The sequence below is a fragment of the Trachypithecus francoisi genome, unplaced genomic scaffold, assembly GCF_009764315.1.
Source record: "Trachypithecus francoisi isolate TF-2019V2 unplaced genomic scaffold, Tfra_2.0 Lachesis_group18, whole genome shotgun sequence".
NCBI classification, from domain to species: domain Eukaryota; kingdom Metazoa; phylum Chordata; class Mammalia; order Primates; family Cercopithecidae; genus Trachypithecus; species Trachypithecus francoisi.
The window spans coordinates 13,928,891-13,950,229 of record NW_022681463.1 but is presented as its reverse complement, the minus strand read 5'-3'; the positions used below and the strand labels follow the sequence as shown (position 1 = coordinate 13,950,229).

At 38.1% G+C, this 21,339-nt stretch overlaps 1 protein-coding gene across 2 annotated transcripts in view; it reads right to left on the bottom strand.

The window, feature by feature from the left end:
• Window positions 1-21,339, bottom strand: part of NALCN (sodium leak channel, non-selective) — a 354,929-nt gene that overhangs the window by 274,146 nt on the left and 59,444 nt on the right. For both annotated transcript variants that reach the window (XM_033177337.1, XM_033177338.1), the window contains exon 7: window positions 6,399-6,553. In XM_033177337.1, the coding sequence (XP_033033228.1) occupies window positions 6,399-6,553 (155 nt within the window). The remainder of the gene's footprint in view (window positions 1-6,398; window positions 6,554-21,339) is intronic.

Genomic DNA, 21,339 nt, shown 5'->3' with positions numbered 1-21,339 from the left:
TTTCCACTGTATGATTCCTACCCACCTCGCCACACATCCTTCAATCATGGAATCTCAATGTCTGCTAAATACGTTTTGTGATTTTGCAAGATATCCTTTAGATTATGTCTACCCCTCAGGAAGCTTGGAACATGGGGAATGGGTGATATCTTGAGTTCACAGGCTAATGTCTTAGTGGGGATGAGTTAGTTGGGGGTCTTTAGGAAGGAGCTTAGGAAATCTAGCCAGAAATAAAGATGGAAAAGTACATACATGGAAGAAAAAGACAGAAATAACCAGTATCTCAGTCGTCGTGTGGCCCAGGGAATTAGAGAAGGTCAGAAAATAAATCACTTAATGCTGGAGCCCCTGCATGTCACAGCATGATTGTGCCTTCTGCTCAAATGCTGCAGCCGGTGCTTTACTTAGGCTCTGTGGAAGGAGTGCCTGTTGAAAGGCTGCTGAAAGGGAGAGGCTCAAATCCAGGGATCACAAATTTGAATGTATAGGGATAAATAAATAAAATTAAACATATGCATGATGCTTCATCAAACTGTAGAAAATTCAGTGACACGGGCTAAATGTTGATCAGATTCTAGAGAGACTGGTACAAGCACAGAAGTGAGGACATTTGTGAGAGTGGAGAGGAATAATTGATGAATAAAGACCAAACACCACCAAAAATTTGCCTTCTAGAATGCTAGTCACTGATTGGAATAAAATGAAATGGGAGATAGGAGTTAACATAGGCAAGATGCAAGGTTAAGAACACCGTGCCCCGACCGGGCGCGGTGACTCATGCCTATAATCCCAGCACTTTCGGAGGCCAAGGCGGGCAGATCATGAGGTCAAGAGATCGAGACCATCCTGGCTAATACGGTGAAACCCTGTCTCTACTAAAAATACAAACAAAAACAAAAACAAAAACAAAAAACAAATAGCCGGGCATGGTGGCATGCACCCGTAGTCCAAGCTACTTGGGAGGCAGAGGCAAGAGAATCGCTTGAACCTAGGAGGCAGAGGTTGCAGTGAGCCAAGATCATGCCACTGCATTCCAGCCTGGGCGACGAGCGAGACTCCATCTCAAAAAACAAAACAAAACAAAACAAAACAAAAACACCGTGCCCATGCCCCAATGCCTCTCCCTTGCATAAGATACTGAAAAACCTGCATATGTTAATGTCTGTAAACAAAGGGAATCAGATCAGATGTTGTGTGTGAGTGTGAAAACATCTATGTCTTGCCCTCCCTTGTTATTATGCCATTTTCCCTCAAATAACACAGAGATACATTCATATTTTGCCCGTGCATCCCCATTTCTAGCTCATTCTGTGTGTGTTCTATGCTACACAGTACTCTAAGTGTAGTTTCTCAGTTGCTTTTTGCATTAACTCTATAAAGTAGGTCTGTCACTTACCCCATTTCCTAGATGGGGAAACTGAGGCCAGAGAGGTTAATTACTTTCCTAAGGCTGTCACACTAATATAAAGTGGAGTCATGATCTAAACCCCAGGGCCATTCTTTTGAATAATTGTGCTTCAAGCAGACTTTACCACAAAGGAGTCATGTGCCCCTATCAGTTTTAAGCATGCTACAGCAAACAGCATAACTCTATTCAGAGGTTAAAAATATGCTGTCTGTTACTTTTCTTTTGAGAACTATTATCAAGATTTAGAAAAAATTGATGCCAATTTTATTACTCATATTGAAATGATTTTTTGGGACATGGTCATAGATAACATTATTTGGATTTTTGAGTTATTTCTAAAGAAAGTAATTTTTGAGTTTATCAAACTTTCTCATGACAAGTATGCATATATCTCTATTATACATTCCATATATTGTACAAATGGTACTTTTTAAACTGCTAAGTGTGAATGTTGAGAACGTCAACATCATTACACTATCTCCCCCATTTTTTATCTTATCTCTTCTAGATATTCACAATTTGTAATATTTACATTGTATTTTGTAAATCCTACAGTTGTATTAGCATTGTTCTTACAACAAATGGATACTAGAGACTAGCTCATGATAAGAAACTCTTGATTGGCTGAATGTTTTCAAGAAGATTTCTTGCAAAATATAGTCTCTATGTTCCTGCCTCTTCAAAAATATTCAGAAAGAGCTTGACCCATTCTTTCCCTAAATAATTTGTAAGCATTGTGCCATTACATTCTAGAGTTCCATATTGACATGAAGTTTCAGGCCTCTCTGATGTACCTCTTTATAGCTAACTTGACCTTTTTTTTTTTTTTTTTTTTTTTTTCTGGATGACTAATGAATGTTTTCTTTAGCTTTGATTTCCAACAATTTTACTAAGATGTGTCTCAGTGTTGACTGTTCTATGTTCACTTACTGAGACAAATTGTATCCTTTGAATCTGTAATTCAGTGCTTTGCTTCCTGCTAAGTTTTTATGAGTTATATATCATGATTTTTTGTTTGTTTGTTTTAAAAGTACCTCAAAGTACTTTTTTATAGACATGGTCTTCATTCTTTTCATTATGACTCATCTTTGAAATAAATTTTATTAGGCCAGATATCTGTCACTGTTTCACTTTGGGGAGGAACAGGGTAATATTGCAGGATAGTGCAATGGACAGAAAGGTGATATTTCCCCCAAATTGATTTGCTGAATTTTTAACCCCCATGGTGATGCTACCAGGAGGTAGGAACTTTGGGTGTGATTAGATCATGAAGGTGGAGCCCACATTAATGATATTAGTAACCTTATGAAGGAGGTTCAAGAGAGACCCCTTACTCCTTCTACTACATGAGGACACAGTGAAAAGGTGCCATTCTATGAACCAGGAAGTGGACCTTCACCAGGCATGAAATCTGCTGCTGTAGTGATCTTGGACTTCTCAACCTCTAGAACTGCGAGAAATAAATTTCTCTTGGTTATGAGACACTGATTCTATGACATTTTGTTATAACAACCAAAATGGACCAAGATGGCATCGAAGGTTTTTATAATATAGGTGTGTGTGTATGTGTGTGTTTCTTTAGTCCATTGGTTCATAACTCTATATGCACATACATTAGCCACCTGAAGAGTCTTTAAAAGCCATCTATTCCTTGGATAACTCTAAGGTTGTGATTTAATTGACATGAGGATGGTGCTTGAGAATCTGTGTTTTAAAAGGCTCCCCAGGTCATCTTAAGTTTTAGTGGCCATGAAAACCTTCCATTTAGCTTTTATCCCATTCTAACCAACCCAGATCAGCAGCATTGGGGCCCATCACAAAGCAGTTGTGTCCCCTCCACTCTATCTCCCCACCAACTGCTTGCAGAAATGAGGGCCTCTGCTTTGTGATGCTGCATAGTGTCCTGGTAAGCCTCCACAATCAGCCTTTGCTCTGATTCCCTGACTCAAAATATGAGACGGTTCTATTCATCCAGGAACATGCATTATCTTAGAATATTGCTATGCTGCTGGTGCTGTCTGAGATTTACAGTAGGCAGAATCCGCTCAGGAAGTTTTCTGTTAGACACCCAGTCAGTCCTGTGATGTGGTTTGTAGTTACAGTTTTTCAGAGTTCTTAAATATGAAAATTTCAATTCTGTTTCTCAGTCTTCTGGATATTTGGATGATTGGGGGGACACAAAAGGGCAAAAGATGTCTTTACTTTTCAATCTTACAACAGGGGTTCCTTGTCATTTTTTCTATTCCATGACTCTGGCTTTTAAATATTTTAAAATTTGAATTTTTCAACATCATCAGTATTACATCTTAATGAGACATAAAGCTACTTATGCCAGAAATTTTATAAGTGAATTGAAATTCATGTTTTGAATGGTAATTTGATTAGTAAGAAAAGGAAATGGGCTCCTTTTTCACTAATCATAATTACTTACATATTCAAGTAATTAGCCAAATTCATATGCATAATTAGGCACCTAATTATGTTTTAAATTCAAATTCATGTATGAAGAGATGATCACATGTGTCTAATAAAATATTTTATTTCCCTAATTTTGGGCAAAACATTGTCTTTTGTTTCCATAAGAACTTTCAAATATAGTAGTCTGTGTATCTACAGTGATACATAATATCAGGAAGTAGCTATCAATTTCAGTCTAAATTATAGTGACCATTTAAAAATGTTTTGGTTATGGTACAAGATCAACATTTCATTATCTAACAATTAGTCATACAGTGATGATGAATTCAATCATCATTTGGGAAAAATAAGCAAACAGATGAAATTAAGCCTGTATAGAAAGGAAGGAGTCATGAGGAATAATGAATATTGCCAACAAAAACAGACAAAATCAGGGAAAAGAACAACAAGAAAACAACTTAATTCTCTATTGTGGCTCTACCTCCTCATACAAACATGCCTGGTTACCAATGAATTCAAAAGGACATACACTTTGTTGAGCCTATTAGTAAATATTTATGGAAGCCTCCCTGTGAGCCAGGCATAGCCCTGTGCCCTGGAGACTTGAAGATGAAAAGATGCACTTCCTGCTTTCAAGGAGCTTAAATCCTTGGGAGATAAATTAACAGTACAGCTATAGTAAGATAATTGCTTTAGTAGGGGGCGACTGCCTCCAAGGCAATTTCCTCCTAGAATTGGTCCTCTGGAACCAGCACACTACAAGGAGACTTTTTCTCTCAAACAGAGATTCCACCTTATATTAAGCGAAGCCATTGTAAGTCAGAGTGAAGAAAGGTGAATCAACTTGAATATAATGCTGCATTTTGAATTTGGGTACAATCGTTGCATTAAAAATGGTGAGGGTGTGATGTGCTTTAGCTGCGTGATTTTAAAAAATTGGAGGATATTTTCTGTAAGGGCAACCTTAACCCTGGGATGGTGACCACTCTCCATAGAAGACATGGATACACTCAGTCCCTAAAAGAAAGAGCTGCAGACTCTGAGAAGGCATGCATTCTAGTCATGCCCAGCTGTTGGAACTCCTGAAGCTTATTCCACACAGCGTATCAGCCTATACATCTCGCCTCCCATACCACATCTGTGATTTCTTCCTCATGCCTAAAAGTTATTGGTATAATTCATGACGCCTCTGTACTTTTGAGACAGAGGGAAGGATTTAAGATCAATTACAAAGCCGGATAAGCTTAAGAGAGTATAGCAAATTGAAATTGCTTCACATCAGTTGGCTTCTGGATTTTTATGAAATAGGAGACAATATTATTGGTCAAAAGAGACGGAAGAATGCCATCTAACTATAATGCTTAAAATCAAATATGAGGAAATATTAAAATATAAAGATGAAAACTTGAGATGTTATTTGCAAAAATGAACTTAAAAAGATACCATCAGCCCACGTTCAGCACTACATTCTATATAGAAGCTGTAACTTTATAGTTCAGCACGTGGGCCTGAGACTTGAAGAAAATTTAGTTTAAAAAATTACTCTGATAACAATTCTCAAGGCGTAAGATACTTGTTTAGAATTACACATTTTTTGCTTTAATAATACAATATGTGCAACTTGCATGGAATTATAATAAATACAATGATATCAACTAAATGGCAGATGCTAAGTTCTTTTATTATGTATGTAATAGCACATTTTAGGACTTAATAAGGCAAGCCGAGAAGAAATGTTCACATTTGAGTACATAGTTTTCATGTACAAGTATTTCCCATACATTTATTACATAGTTGATGCATATTCATTAAGTAGTTCATTAATTGTCTTCTAATCAAGGAGCACTTTTCAGTTCTAATGCACTCATCAATACCTAGTATTATAGTTTTAAAGACTTACCTCGCCTATTAGGGTATAGTTACAAAACCAAATTTTGTTTATCTTTGAGTCAACAACCCAGAACCCTGTTCAACAAACAAATATTTTTAAATGCTATTATTAAGAATCAAAATAGTTGGCCGGGCGCGGTGGCTCAAGCCTGTAATCCCAGCACTTTGGGAGGCCGAGACGGGCGGATCACGAGGTCAGGAGATCGAGACCATCCTGGCTAACACAGTGAAACCCCGTCTCTACTAAAAATACAAAAACTAGCCGGGCGACGTGGCGGGCGCCTGTAGTCCCAGCTACTCGGGAGGCTGAGGCAGGAGAATGGCGTAAACCCGAGAGGCGGAGCTTGCAGTGAGCTGAGATCCGGCCACTGCACTCCAGTCCGGGCGATAGAGCGAGACTCCGCCTCAAAAAAAAAAAAAAAAAAAAAAAGAATCAAAATAGTTAAAAATGAGAGATCTGTAACTCCATATAAACACTGCTGCCTATATACATATATAACATGTATGCTATGCACTGTAGGGTAGAATATATTATAAAATAGGCATAGAATTAAAATTTATATTTGTATTTCTTCTATATGACAGCCAGTCAAAACATTAGTATCAATTATTTAATTATTCTGTCCACTTCATAAACATCATAAAATAGAAACTTAAAACGTATTTTACCAGTAAGACAGACCTATCTCATTAAAGCCACTGTAGCCCAGCTCTTGCCTGCTAAGTCCCAGATCTTCAAGGTCCATGCATTTAAATCCAGGTGGGCACTGGTAGCCTTCTTCTAGCTCTGGTGAGCAGTGTGTGTCTGGAATAGCTAAGCTATTCCAGGTTACATTCCTGTAAACAACACATGAAAGTGTTAAGACAATTTCAACAAACATAAATGTTGATTACAATGAATAATGTGATTACTCTTCATTAATAGCTATGTATCTGGCCAGGTGAGGTTGCTCATGCCTGTAATCATTGCACTTTGGGAGGCACAGGCAGGAGAATCCCTTGAGCCCAGGGGTTCGAGGTTGCAGTGAACTATGATCATGCCACTGCACTCTAGCCTGGGCAACAGAGCAAGACCTTGAGAGTTGAGAGACCTTCTCTTTCTCTGTCTCTCTAACAGTACAGCAAAGAGAGTGTATGTGTGTGTGTGTGTGTGTGTGTGTGTGTATATATATATAGAGAGAGAGAGAGAGAGAGAGACATTGAGAGACCTTCTTTCTCTTATGTTGTAGGTACCAAATAATTGATGACAAGCATTGTTGATGAGGTTCATAGTATTTGTACTACACACTCTGAAACATAGAGTCAGGTCAGAATGAAGCGAAGATGGATCATTTGGCCTACATATAAGAATGAGAAATGAAGAGATACACGTGATGTGTCTGTCTAAAATCCTATCTTTCTGGCCCACCCAATTGTGGTAATTGGTAATATATATATGAGACTTGAGAGACTCTCTCTCTCTCTCTCTCTATATATATATATATATATATGATGTTATTTGCAAAATTGTGTATGTGTATCTGAATATAGTTTTAAGATTCATAATTCACAAATGATATTCATGACATTCATTACATATTAAACATTCTCAAATGATATGTGATTCATCCCCACAATGGCTCTTTACAAGAATACTATCACCATGACGGTTTTGCCATTACAGACTGAGATCCAGATAAGCAAAGGAAGGAATTTTTCTACAGATTTGCAGAGAATGTTGACTTGTCTGAGGATTCATTGTGATTCACAAAATCACAATGAGAAGGTGTCTCAAGGTCTTGCTCTGTGGCCTTGTCTCACTGTGGGCACAAATTTTACTTCCCCACTTCTAAGCAATGTTGTATGATGAAAATCATTTTCTGTGCGGTACAAACACTATGAAACTCATCAGTGATACTTGTCCTTCTGAGTGTTGGAAGGTGTCTAGTTTAGAAAGAACCAGATAAATAAGGAGAAATGGAAGGAACTCAAGGTATCCCATAGGAAAGAGAGATTATGAGGTGATTTAGTGATAGCTCTAGGAATATTAGAATCCTTTAGGTGGATAATGACATAACCCATTTTTATCTTTCTTAAGAATAGGCTGGATATCAACTTGATATAAAGGATTTAGATATGCAATGGCTTTCCTGACAGCAAATATAGGTAACATAGGATTGCTGACTGTAGACTCTCATTCTGGGTTGACATTAAAAACGGACCCCAAATAGCTGCTATCTGAGGTAGCCCACACGGATTGTGCAGAGGACAAAGTCTGGGGTAGATGATTTTGGAAGCCTTCTAAACCCATGATTGTGTTACACACATTTCCCACCACATCAAAGTCTCTAGGAATTTCTTAAATGGAGAACAACCCTAAGACAGCCTCAGTCATGTCAGTTTATGGCCAAATTGAGGTAGACTTACTAAGGGTGACTCTTTTTCCTTTAACACCTTCTTACATTCAGTTGCTGCTTCCATCCCTTTTATAATATGCTTCTCTAAAGTCTGACACCTAATTGTGCAATCCCTTAGCTATTTTCTGCCACCACGCATATACACACGTACATAGTTCTATACACACACACACACACACACACACACACAGCATACCTAGTGATATTTGCCTACTTCTCAGTCATAAGCAAAGCTCCAGAAACGTTACCCATGATTCAAACACCCTAAGCTATTCCTTTAGGGTTCTGCCCTTTGTTCGCAGCAGGTGAGCTTATCTGTTTGCTGGTGTCAGGAAGTAAGTCATTAAATTGTTGCTCCCTCTAGTCACATTTTAAGCTGGTCCTTTGGACCCCATCTGCAAAACCCAAGGGAAAGGCTCTAATTGTGGAAATTACCACAATTGGGTGGGTCAGAAAAATAAGATTTTAGACAGACACGTCGTGTATATCTCCCCATTTCTCATTCTTACATGTAGGCCAAATGATTCACCTTTGCTCCAGTCTGATCTGACTCTGTTTCAGAGTGTGTGGTACAAATACTATGAACCTCATCAACGATGCTTGTCGTCAATGATTTAGCACCTACAACATAACAGTAACATGGTAAGGAGACTGGGCTTCTGAGTTTCAGAGTGAGGCTTTCTGGGTTTGATCCCAGCTCTGCCATTTACTGCTTGTGTGACTTAAATAAAGCTCTAAGGGCCTCTAAGCTCAGTTTCCTCATCTGTAAGGTAGAGAGAGTAATCATAATTAAAAGCAAAGTTTGTGTGAGGGTTAAGTAAAGCAAACCAAGTAATGCACTTTGGGTAGCACCTAATGTGTTGCAAATACTGTACTCAGTAAATACTTGATCTAAATGATTATTAATCATTACAACAATACAATGTAGCATAAATCCCAGCATGTAAAAACAGAACAATAAAGACTTGTTAAAAGAGGAGAAGAAACTTTGGCATGTTCATAGAACTATGCAGCGAAGAGATACTTTAGATCACCTAGTTCTTCATTTACTCTTGAAGGCAAGGTGAAGTTCAGAGAGGGAAGAGTCTACTAGCCCTTCACAATTACACATATTTTTAATTCCAAATACTTTTACAAATACAATAGCAGAAATGTCTATGATAACACTCTGTCTACATGAACAAGTTTCAAAAAAAAAATCACCTTTCAGGTATTTGGAGAAGAAATTGGACTGTGGAGCCAATCTTCACGGGTGTGAGTTCTGACCCACTTATTACATGTGTGACTTAAACATGCTTTAGTTTTCCAAACTATAATGGTGTGAAAATGTCTACCTCATAAGCCTGGGGTGAGATGTAAGTATTTACATCTGTCAAGTGTATAAAACGGGTACTTGACAGACAATCAATGCTAGCTGTTACCTACTGTTATGACAGTTTGAAAGTTGTAGATTTCCTAGATTCAAACTCCAGCCCTATGTGTACAGCCTCAGTTATCCCACTTCCAAAATGAGGATAGTTTTTGCATTCTTTGTAGGGGCATGTTAATGATTAAATGAGACAATGTGCAACACTCAGAACGGTGCCAAAAATAAGTTAATCACTCAATAATCATTAAAGATTACAATTTTTTAAGTTAATTTATAAATATTAGAGTACTTTTTCCTGTTTTCTTCCTTTTATATTTGCTTTTTCTTTCATATTAGTGCTGATACTCATTTTAAGTACAACTCTCACTAGATATTATTTTGAAGTCTTTGGCTTTGGAGGTAGCAGACTTGAAACATTTTTACCAACATCAAGCTATTAGCAAATGCTTATTAGAAACACATTTATTAGATGATTAATTGCCCTGGAACACACATATCTAAAACCACAAGGTAATTACTGTTTTTAAAAATTGAAATGAATGTCAAGAGTTTCAGAATATATATTTGTTAATCTTTATTTCATTTTTTTCAGCTAACAAGAATCTTCCAGATTTTACTTTAATTCATTACCCTTAATTATTTCTGTAGTCATTTTCCCTCAGGTACTCTGGATAGAAAACAAGTGACTCTCTGGAGTTTGGGTGGGGTGGATGGAATTCTTGCCCCGCAAGGCAAATCCTGAATATAGACAATGATTCTTTCAGTGATAATAAATATCCACTCATGTTTAAATGGGTTTCAAGACCAGCATTTCTTATGGATTCCTGAATAAAGTATCTACTTGTAATCTCCCTATTTTAATTTTTTAGCCCATTTCTGTGACCTCCAAAACACTGAAATTACTCTTGTTCACTTCCATACACTATATCCAATCAGAAGAATTTTAGTCTTATCTTCTGTGACCTCTCAGCAGTGCTTTGAATTGTTGTTTTTGTGGTAGAAAAAATACTGGTCCCCTAAAGATGTCCCCATTCTAACATATGGAACCTGGAAGTAGATAATGTTGCATAGCAAAAGGGAACTAAAGTTATAGGTGTGATTAAGGCTAAAGACATTAAATTTGGGAAATGATCCTGAATTATCCAGGTGGACCCAACCTAATCCCATGAATCCCTAACAGTAAAGAACCTCACCTGGCCGTGGCTGGAGAGAGATGTGAGTATGGGAGGAAGACAGAGATGCAACTCTGCTGGATTTGAAGGTGCTGGTTTGTCCATATTTCTTAGGCCATTCTGCTTTTCCATCTCCTCTAGTCTTGAGCTGACCTTTAGTCGTGAGATGCTCTGAGCTCTGTCTTGGGCCTTTCTCTTTTTTCATGATAACTCTCCCAGGCAATCTCATCCACTTTCATGATTTCTCAATTCTCTGTCATCCTATACATCGTTGTAGAGTCTTAGAGCTACATGTCCAACTGCTTACTAGATTTCTCCACTTGGCTACACCACAAGTACCTCCAGCTCAATAGGTCCCTTATTCCATTTGAAATCCTAAACCAGAGTTCCCTATCATAACAAATAGGACCAGCTTCCAAACTGTGGAGCAAGCTTGAAGTCTTAGAATCTTGCTTGATACCTACTTCTCCCTCAACCCTCATACGTTCTCCATCACATTCTCCAACATATTCTCAAAATATCTTTTAAGCTAATTCCATTCTCTCCAGCTCGCTCTCTACACACACTCTTATCTGGCCTCCTCACTGGCCACTGTGCCTCCCACTCTTAGCCTTTCTGATACATTTGGCACAAAGCACATGCAGAGACCCTTCCTAATCACTGTCCTACTTTAACAGTGGCAAACCTGTCACATAGTCTGCAAGATCCTGAAGGATCTGGCTCCTCCCACACTTCAAACACCCCTTTGTACCCCCTTTCCCCAAGTATCCTAGTGTCTGACCATGTTGCCCTTTCCCAGCTCCTGCCTAATGCAGGGTCTTCTCCTCTACTTGGAAGTCTCTCCCGTTTTCTTTGGCTAACCCCATTTTTGTAGCCTTCAGGCCTCAGCTTGACTATCATTTTCTTGGGGGAGCCACTCCAAGTCCCTTCCACTGGGCCAGGTTTCCCTGCTATAACTTCTCAAGGTACTCTCGCTTTTTGTTTCTGGCACTTGAGACAAATGCAATTCATGTTTGTGTGGTCATCTGTTCATTGGATGTCTTCCAAACTCAACTGTTCCTTAGTGCAATTTCCAATTCCATGAAGTCCCTGACACAGAGTCTATGATAGTTAAATTTAAGTATCAGCTTGATTCAAGTATGGTGCCTGGCTGTTTGGGCAAACACAAGTCTAGATGTTGCTGTGAAGGTATTTTATAGTTGTGATTAACACTTAAATTGATAGACTTTGAGTAAAGCATGTTACCCTCCATAATGTGAGTGGGACTCATCTTATTAATAGGAAAGATTTTGACTTCTCAGTAGAGAGAGGTCACTAGCCTACCCCACCTTTGGCAGAGCCTTTCGTCTGCCACATCAGCTTCTGCTGAAATGTCCAGGCTGCCCTGAAGATTTTGGTCTTAACAGCCTACAAAATTACATGAGCCAATTCCTTAAAGTAAATCTCTTTATATCTGTATCCGTATCTATAGACACGTATCTTTTGAGCGTAAAATATATTCTATATTCCATATTCTCTCTGGAGAAACCTAATATATAGTAGATGTTTAATAATTATTTTCTGAATGAATGAATGAATGTGTCTTTCTACCATTATTTAAATCTATGGTGAATTATTTATTTGTAAACTACAGAAACTCTTTAATAAGTGGATCCTGTTTTATGCATTTTTAAGTGTAATAATCCACAAATTGGCACTGATTTTCAATGTTTTAAATGTCTGACTTTAGTAGTTTCCATGTATCAAAATGAGTGCTAGAATCCCTGGGAGCAGCCAATTGTTTTTTAAAAAGCCTTCAATTATCCTCCTAGCACATGTTTGCTTATTATGTTTTTAATTCTTAACAAAACATTCTATTTACAAATAACACTTTGTAGGAGTTTGAGATCTAAGAAAATGTGTTCTAAACTTGTTACTAAAATTGTTGATAATGGCCACAAACAATACCTCAGGACCTCAGAGTCCTGTGGTTTTAAGTTATTCACAACTCTTAGTGGTGCAGAGCACCGAGCTGTGTATCACAACACAAAAATGATCATCTCAGTTCAGTGATTAACTCACTTAATTACCTTGGGTGATTCGCTTGAAACATTTGAGCCTCAGTTTCCTCATCTGAAAAATGAGAAACTTTCCAGCTGTTTACAAAACAATTCCCAGAAGGACCTCATAATACCTTCATATAAAAGAAAAGGGATATACTTCGAGTGAAAGCATGCGGCCCATAATTCAACATATGCTTCACTGTGCATAGTTCTCCTCTCACCACAAGGCTCACCAATGACGAAGGCAATAGCTTCAGACCTGACGTTAAGATTCCTCTCTTCGTTATTCACAATATCGTCTTTCTCTACATATCTGGAACTACTGTCACTGCTTCTTGCACTGCACTTAGTGTTGGGCTTCTGTAATCACTGTCATTAATGAATATGACTATGCTTATGATGACTTAGCCTCTTTTCAGAAAATTTTTCCAGTATTCGTAGGGGGGCACTTAATTGTATTTGAATGTCTGTTTATTAATTTATAATAATTATTTTTGACAAGCCTACTCTATGCCACACAGCATGCTAGGAATGGAGATGAATAAAAGGAATAAAGTGGACTCAGGGACTTTACTGCTCAGTGTAAGAGAGAATAAAAAAGTAACGACCACAGGAGAGTGTGATGAATGCTTTAAGAGCTATCTATATGCTCCTGATGTTAACTGAAGTTCAAAGCAGAAACATCAATTATGACTACGGGTGGCAGATGGTGGGTACTGGGAAAACCTTGCAACAGGGTGTTGCTTGCAGTGACTATTATTAAAGGATCAACAGGTACTAGTTCTCGGGATGTAATAAACAGCATAGCATTCTGGAAAGTGAAAATGTCAGAGCCTGCATTTGTATATAAGAGAGAAAGTGAGTGAGAAAAAGAGAGAGAGAGAGAGCTTTTCTTCGCTGGTGAGTGTAGCTGTTTGGTGAGATACGAGGATTGTTAATAAGCAGTTGTTATCACATAAAAGCAATTTTTAAACTACACTCTTAGAGATTTACAAATTAGGGTAAAAGATAAGGATTTGTGCTACCCTAAATGGATACTGTACTGATGCAGCATGAGCTGGTTGTAACATGTTCCTAGTATGTGAGAAAGGACAAAAAAGGTCAAAAGATACTCACGAAATAAATTATTACTAAATTTACTTGCTAGATTTTCACAACATACACCTATGATAGGAATTTCTACATAGCAATTTTGTTTACATTGTTATTACCTTTTTTGTTAAAAATCTAAAGACAAGCAGGCTAAGAATGACTTCTTGGTATCGAAATTTGATCCATTTGTTGTAGAAGATATTTGCAGAGCCCAAGCTACAGTATATTTCTGAAGCTGCTATTCCATAAGAAATTGTCAATGATGTAAATAAGTAAGTAGCCCAACAAATCCACATGCAACAGATAACACTATACGACTTGAGCATTTTGTTTTTCATTGCATCTGTAAGGCTTCATTTTTATTTATATTGTATGTTCTAGAAATAAATCAAAAATGGAGGAACACAATTCTAAATAAACCCATGGAGAAAATTACACCCACACACTATCATACATAGACACAGGCACAAACTTTTACACTCAAGAGAATAATGAATATAGCCTTTGATATCTTACATGGTGCTTGTCTTGCCTTTTGTGGCAGACATAAAAATTTAGCAAGACATATTATCTTGCTAAAAGCTGACCCCTAGATCGAGAGGTTTTCCTGGTCATTGCATGTACCTACAGAAAACTTAGTCTGGCTGTTACCGCCTTTCAGCTTCTTTTCAGACAATCATCTGATTTCATTTTCACTCCTATTAGCTTCCTCTTCTCAGGATTAAATATAAACTCCTATGAATTTGTCTGGCTAATTCTAACGCTGGATGCTTTGGAAAACTAATCCCACCCTAGAAAGCAAGAGCCTTATTTGCAGAGATAAATTATTTATTGATTTTGGAAAACTTTTAATGGCTCTGCCTGGACTATTAGTGGAACTGCAAAACAAGATAAATATTCTGAAGCAGGCAATAATATTGATATCACACCTCTTTTAATGAACAAGTTAACCTGGCACATTTTTTTTCTAGGAAATAAGTTGTAAAACTGAGTATTTTAATATGATTTTCCTACTCCTTTCACCCATTCCTGAAAGGGTTGGTAGGCAAAATTGTAAAGAATTGTAGCCATGATGCATAAAAATGGTAAAATTAAGTATTTTTTCAAAATTGTGACCATGAAATTTAAGTGACAATGCAGTACATGATTTTATTTTAAAGGAATATTTTAAATAGTTATCTTCTTATATCTGAATAGCTTCTTAAAATAATACATTTTCCCCAAGTTGACTCTCTCAACTACTTTGTCAATATGGATAAGGCATAGTGCACCTGACAGGAGCCAGGAGACTGCAGTCGGGTTAGGATAAGGCAATGAGAGGGCACAAACATATTCAAAATAATATCAGAAAAGTTGGTCGGGTGTAGTGGCTCACGCCTGTCATCCCAGCACTTTGGGAGGCTGAGGCAGGCAGATCACTTAAGGTCAGGAATTCAAGACCAGCCTGGCCAACACAGGAAAACCCATCTGTACTAAAAATACAAAAGTTAGCCAGGTTTGGTAGTGCACACCTGTAATCCCAGCTACTCGGGAGGCTGAGGCAGGAGAATCGCTTGAACCCAGCAGGTGGAGGTTGCAGTGAGCCAACATCATGCCACTAAACTACAGCCTGGGCAACAGAGTGAGATTCCATCTCAAAAAGAGAAGAGAAGAGAAAAGAGAAGAGAAGAGAAGAGGAAAAGAAAAGCTAAGCATCAGTACACAGAGGATGCACTGATCAGCTCCAAACTAGAAATGTGACACCGTTTGAGGTTATAAGGCAATCTGCTGTCTTTGACTTTTAAAATCTAGGCCAAGCGATCCTCACGCAGCAACTTTTCTCCTTTTGCTTTAGGAACTGGAAGATATGGGGTGACAATGTATATGTAAAGAGAGCCGGTTGACATAATGGAAAGGGGCCACCAGAATTTGGGGCCAAGCATAACAGGACTTCAGTTGGTAATTCAGCCAATTAACTTTGGCAAGGAACAATTTCCTCATCTTTCTTGTGAAGATCAAATTTATGAAACTGCATTATAAATTAGCAATTGTGTATATAAATCACCTCTTACATACTTGGAGGTCAAAATATGTTTATGTGAATTGAATGTGATTTGACTGAGTTGTATGGCTGGGGAGAGGCAATTTTTTTCCACTCCAATAAGCTTCCATCCTTTCAACATGGCCAGACACACTAACGGCTCCCTGATACAGTTTGGATATTTGTCCTTGCCCAAATCTCATTGAAGTATACTCCTCAGCACTGGAGATGGGGCCTGGTGGGAGGTGACTGGATCACAGGGGCAGATCCCTCATGAATGGCTTGGGCCATCTCCTAGGTGATCAATGAGTTCCTGCTCTGAGTTCACAGGGGATCTGGTCATTTACAAGTATAGGGCACCTCCCCTCCACTATCTCTCTCTCTCTTGTTCTCATTCTTGTCATGTGGTGTGCCTGCTCCCCATCTGCCTTCTGCCATGATGGTAAGCTTCCTGAGTCCTCATCAGAAACTGAGCAGGTGCCCAGGGCCATGCTTCCTGTACAGCCTGGAAAACCATGAGCCAATTAAACCCTTTCCTCTTTATAAAATACCCAGTCTCCAAATTGGATAAAGAGTTAAGATCCATTGGTATGCCGTATTCAGGGGACTCATCTCATGTGCAACGACACACATAGGCTCAAAATAAAGGGATGGAGGAAAATTTACCAAGCAAATGAAAAGGAAAAAAAAAAGGAGGGGTGCAATCCTAGTCTGTGAGAAAACAGACTTTAAACCAACAAAGATCAAAAAAGACAAAGAATGGCATTACTTAATGGTAAAGGGATTAATTCAACAAGAAGCGCTAAATATCCTAAATATATACACACCCAATACAGGAGCACCTAGATTCATAAAACAAGTTCTTAGAGATCCACAAAGAGACTTAAACTCCCACAAAATAATAGTGGGAGACTTTAATACCCCACTGTCAATATTAGACAGATCAATGAGACAGAAAATTAACAAGGATATTCAGGACTTGAACTCAGCTCCAGATCAAGTGGACCTAATGGATGTCTACAGAACTCTCAACCCCAAATCAACAGAATATACATTCTTCTCTGTGCCACATGGCACTTATTCTAAAATCAACCACATAATTGGAAGTAAAACACTCCTCAGCAAATTCAAAAGAACTGAACTCATTACAGTCTCTCAGACTACAGTGCAATCAAATTAGAACTCAAGATTAAGAAACTCACTCAAAACAACACAATTACAAGGAAATTGAACAACCTGCTCCTGAATGATTCCTGGGTAAATAATGAAGTTAAGGCAGAAATCAAGAAGTTCTTTGAAACCAATGAGAACAAACAGACAACGTACCAGAATATCTGGGACACAGCTAAACAGTGTTAAGAAGGAAATTTATAGCACTAAATGCCCACATCAGAAAGCTAGAAAGATCTCAAATGGATACCCTAACATCACAGTGAACAGAACTAGAGAAGTAAGAGCAAACAAATCTAAAAACTAGCAGAAGACAAGAAATAACTAAGATCAGAGCAGAACTGAAGGAGATAGTGACACAAGAAGTCATTCAAAAAATTAATGAATACCGGAGCTGGGTCTCTTGAAAAAAGTAACAAAACAGATAGACTGCTAGCTAAACTGATAAAGAAGAAAGGAGAGAAGAATCAAATACACACAATAAAAAATGGTAACGGGGATATCACCAATGACCCCACAGAAATACAAAATACCATCAGAATACTATAAACACCTCTACCGAAATAAACTAGAAAATCTAGAAGAAATGGATAAATTCCTGGACACACACACCCTCCCAAGAAGTCAGCTCCCTAAACAGACCAATAACAAGTTCTGAAATTTAGGTAATAATTAATAGCCTATCACCCAATAAAAAGCCCAGGGCCAGACAGATTCACAGCCGAATTCTACCAGAGGTACAAAGAGGAGCTGGTGTCACTCCTTCTGAAACTATTCCAAAAAATTGAAAAGGAAGGACTCCTTCCTAATTCATTTTATGAGGTCAGCATCATCCTGATACTAAAACCTGGCAGAGACACAACAACAACAAAAAGAAAACGTCAGGCCATTATCCCTGATGAACATCAACGCAAAAATCCTCAATAAAATACTGGCAAACTGAATCCAACAGCACATCAAAAAGCTTACCCACCACAAACAAGTCGGCTTCATCCCTGAGGTGTAAGTCTGGTTCAGCATACACAAATCAATAAATGTAATGCACCACATAAACAGAACCAGAGACAAAAGCCACACAATTATCTCAATAGATGCAGAAAAGGCCTTTGATAAAATTCAACAACTCTTCATGTTAAAAGTTTTCAATAAACTAGGTATTGATGGAACATATCTCAAAATAATAAGTGCTATTTGTGACAAACCCACAGCCAATATCATACTGAATAGGCAAAAGTTGGAAGCATTCCTTTTGAAAACTGGCGCAAGACAAGGATGCCCTCTCTCACCATTCCTGTTCAACATAGTATTGGAAGTTCCGGCCAGGGCAATCAGTCAAGAGAAAGAAATAAAGGGTATTTAAATAGGAAGAGAGGAAGTGAAATTTTCTGTTTCCAGATGACATGATTCTGTATTTAGAAAACCCCAGCGTCTCAGCCCCAAAACTCCTTAACCTAATAAGCAACTTCAGCAAATCTCAGGATATAAAATCGATGTGCAAAAATCACAAGTATTCCTATACACCAAAAACACACAAGCAGAGAGCCAAATCATGAGTGAACTCCCATTCACAATTGCTACAAAGAGAATAAAATACATAGGAATACAACTTACAAGGGATGTGAAGGACCTCTTCAAGAACTACAAACTTCTGCTCAAGGGAATAAGAGAAGACACAAACAAATGGAAAAACACTCCATCCTCATGGATAGGAAAAATCAGTATCATGAAAATGGCCATATTGCTTAAAATAAATTATAGATTCAATGCTATTCCCATTGACATTCTTCACAGAATTAGAAAAAACTACCCTAAATTTCATATGGAACCAAAAAAGAGCCTGTATAGCTAAGACAATCCTTAGCAAAAAGAACAAAGCTGGACGCATCATGCTACTTGACTTCAAACTATACTACAAGGCTACAGTAACCAAAACAGCATGGTACTGGTACCAAAACAGACATATAGACCAATGGAACAGAACAGAGATGTCAGAAATAACATCACGCATCTACAACCATCTGATCTTCCACAAACCTGACAAAAACAAGCAGGGGGAAAGGATTCCCTATTTAATAAATGGTGCTGAGAAAACTTGCTACCCATATGCAGAAAACTAAAACTGGAACCCCTTATACCTTATACAAAAATTAACTCAAGATGGATTAAAGACTTAAATATTAAACCCATAACCATAAAAACCCTAGAAGAAAACTTAGGCAATACCATTCAGGACATAGACATGGCCAATGATTTCATGACAAAAATGCTAAAAGCAATGTTAAGAAAAGCCAAAATAGACAAATGGGATCTAATTAAACTAGACGCATTAAAGAGCTTATGCACAGCAAAAGAAACTATCATCAGAGTGAAAAGGCAACCTACAGAATGGGAGAAAATTTTTGCAATCTACCCATCTGACAAAGGTCTAATAACCCAGAATCTATAAGAAATGTAGACAAATTTGCAAGAAAAAAGAAACAACCCCATCAAAAAATCAACAAAGGATATGAACAGACTCTTCTCAAAAGAAGACATTTATGCATCCAACAAACATGAGAAAAGCTCAACATCACTGATCATTAAAGAAATGCAAATCAAAACCACAATGAGATACCCTCTCCCACCAGTCAGAATGGTGATTACTAAAAAGTCAAAAAACAATAAATACTGGCGAGGATGTGGAGAAATAGGAATACTTTTACACTGTTGGTAGGAATGTAAATTAGTTCAACCATTGTGGAAGACAATGTAATGATTCATCAAGGATCTAGAACCAGAAATACCATTTGACCCAGCTATCCCATTACTGGGTATATACCCAAAAGAATATAAATCATTCAACTGTAAAGATACATGTACATGTATGTTTACTGCAACACTATTTACAATAGCAAAGACATGGACCCAACACAAATACCCATCAATGATAGACTGGACTAAGCAAATGTGGGACATATACACCATAGAATACTATGCAGCCATTAAAAGAAATGAGATCATATCCTTTGCAGGGACATGGATGAAGCTGGAAGCCATCATCTTCAGCAAACTCACACAGGATCAGAAAACCAAACAGTACATGTTCTGACTCATAAGTGGGAGTTGAACAATAAGAACATATGGACACAGGGAGGGCAATGACATACACTGGGGTCTGTCGGCGGGTGGGGGGCAAGGGGAGGGACAGCATTAGGACAAATATCTAATGCATGCAGGGCTTAAAACCTAGATGATGGGTTGATAGGTGCAGCAAACCACCATGGCACATGTATACCTCTGTAGCAAACCTGCACATTCTGCACATGTACCCCAGAACTTCAAGTAAATTTTTAAAAAAGCAAAAAAGTAAATAGATACAAAGCAGAAAAAAAGAAGAAAATACTTATTTAACAGGATGGCATTTATTACCCAGAAAGTTCTGAAAAACATTATTAGGAGATACTTGCTCCCTAGGGTGCTAAAGAAAGACTACTTAAAATCAACATTACAAATTACAGAACAGGAAAGACAACTGTATCTTGAACTTTGCATAAAACCGATGTCTCTTGATGGTTAAATTTAGACTATCATTTACTTTTGAGGGGGCAATATCACAGTAGTGATCCTGTGTCTTTCTGTATGCATCAGCACATCATAAAAATGTGTCCTAGTGCAGTTAACATTAATGATTCACTTGGTTAAAGAGCTCTCGGGGCCGGGCGCGGTGGCTCAAGCCTGTAATCCCAGCACTTTGGGAGGCCGAGACGGGCGGATCACAAGGTCAGGAGATCGAGACCATCCTGGCTAATACGGTGAAACCCCGTCTCTACTAAAAAATACAAAAAACTAGCCGGGCGACGAGGCGGGCGCCTGTAGTCCCAGCTACTCGGGAGGCTGAGACAGGAGAATGGTGTGAACCCGGGAGGCGGAGCTTGCAGTGAGCTGAGAGCCGGCCACTGCACTCCAGCCTGGGTGGCAGAGCAAGACTCCGTCTCAAAAAAAAAAAAAAAAAAAAGAGCTCTCGGATAGACCGTCGCACTACAGAGTTAATTATTTTTCTCTTCATTATTAGGTATCTTTATGCGGCTGATGTTCATAAACCATCACATTTAATCTGACAGCTGCTCTTCTTTCTTAGGTTTTCTTTGCATATACCTGTCTTTGGTAAATAAAAGCTCTCATCTTTGTTTACATGCCAGAAAAACTACAAAAAAAAAAAAAAAAAAAAAAAAAACCACACACACACACACAGGCTCTTCCACTTACTGAATTTTTGAAAAAATATCTTCTTTGGCTAAAAACATTGACATTACTGGTGAGCTTGTCAAAAATTCAGAAACTGAGGCTTTCTTCCAGATCTTCTGAAAAAATAATCTACACATT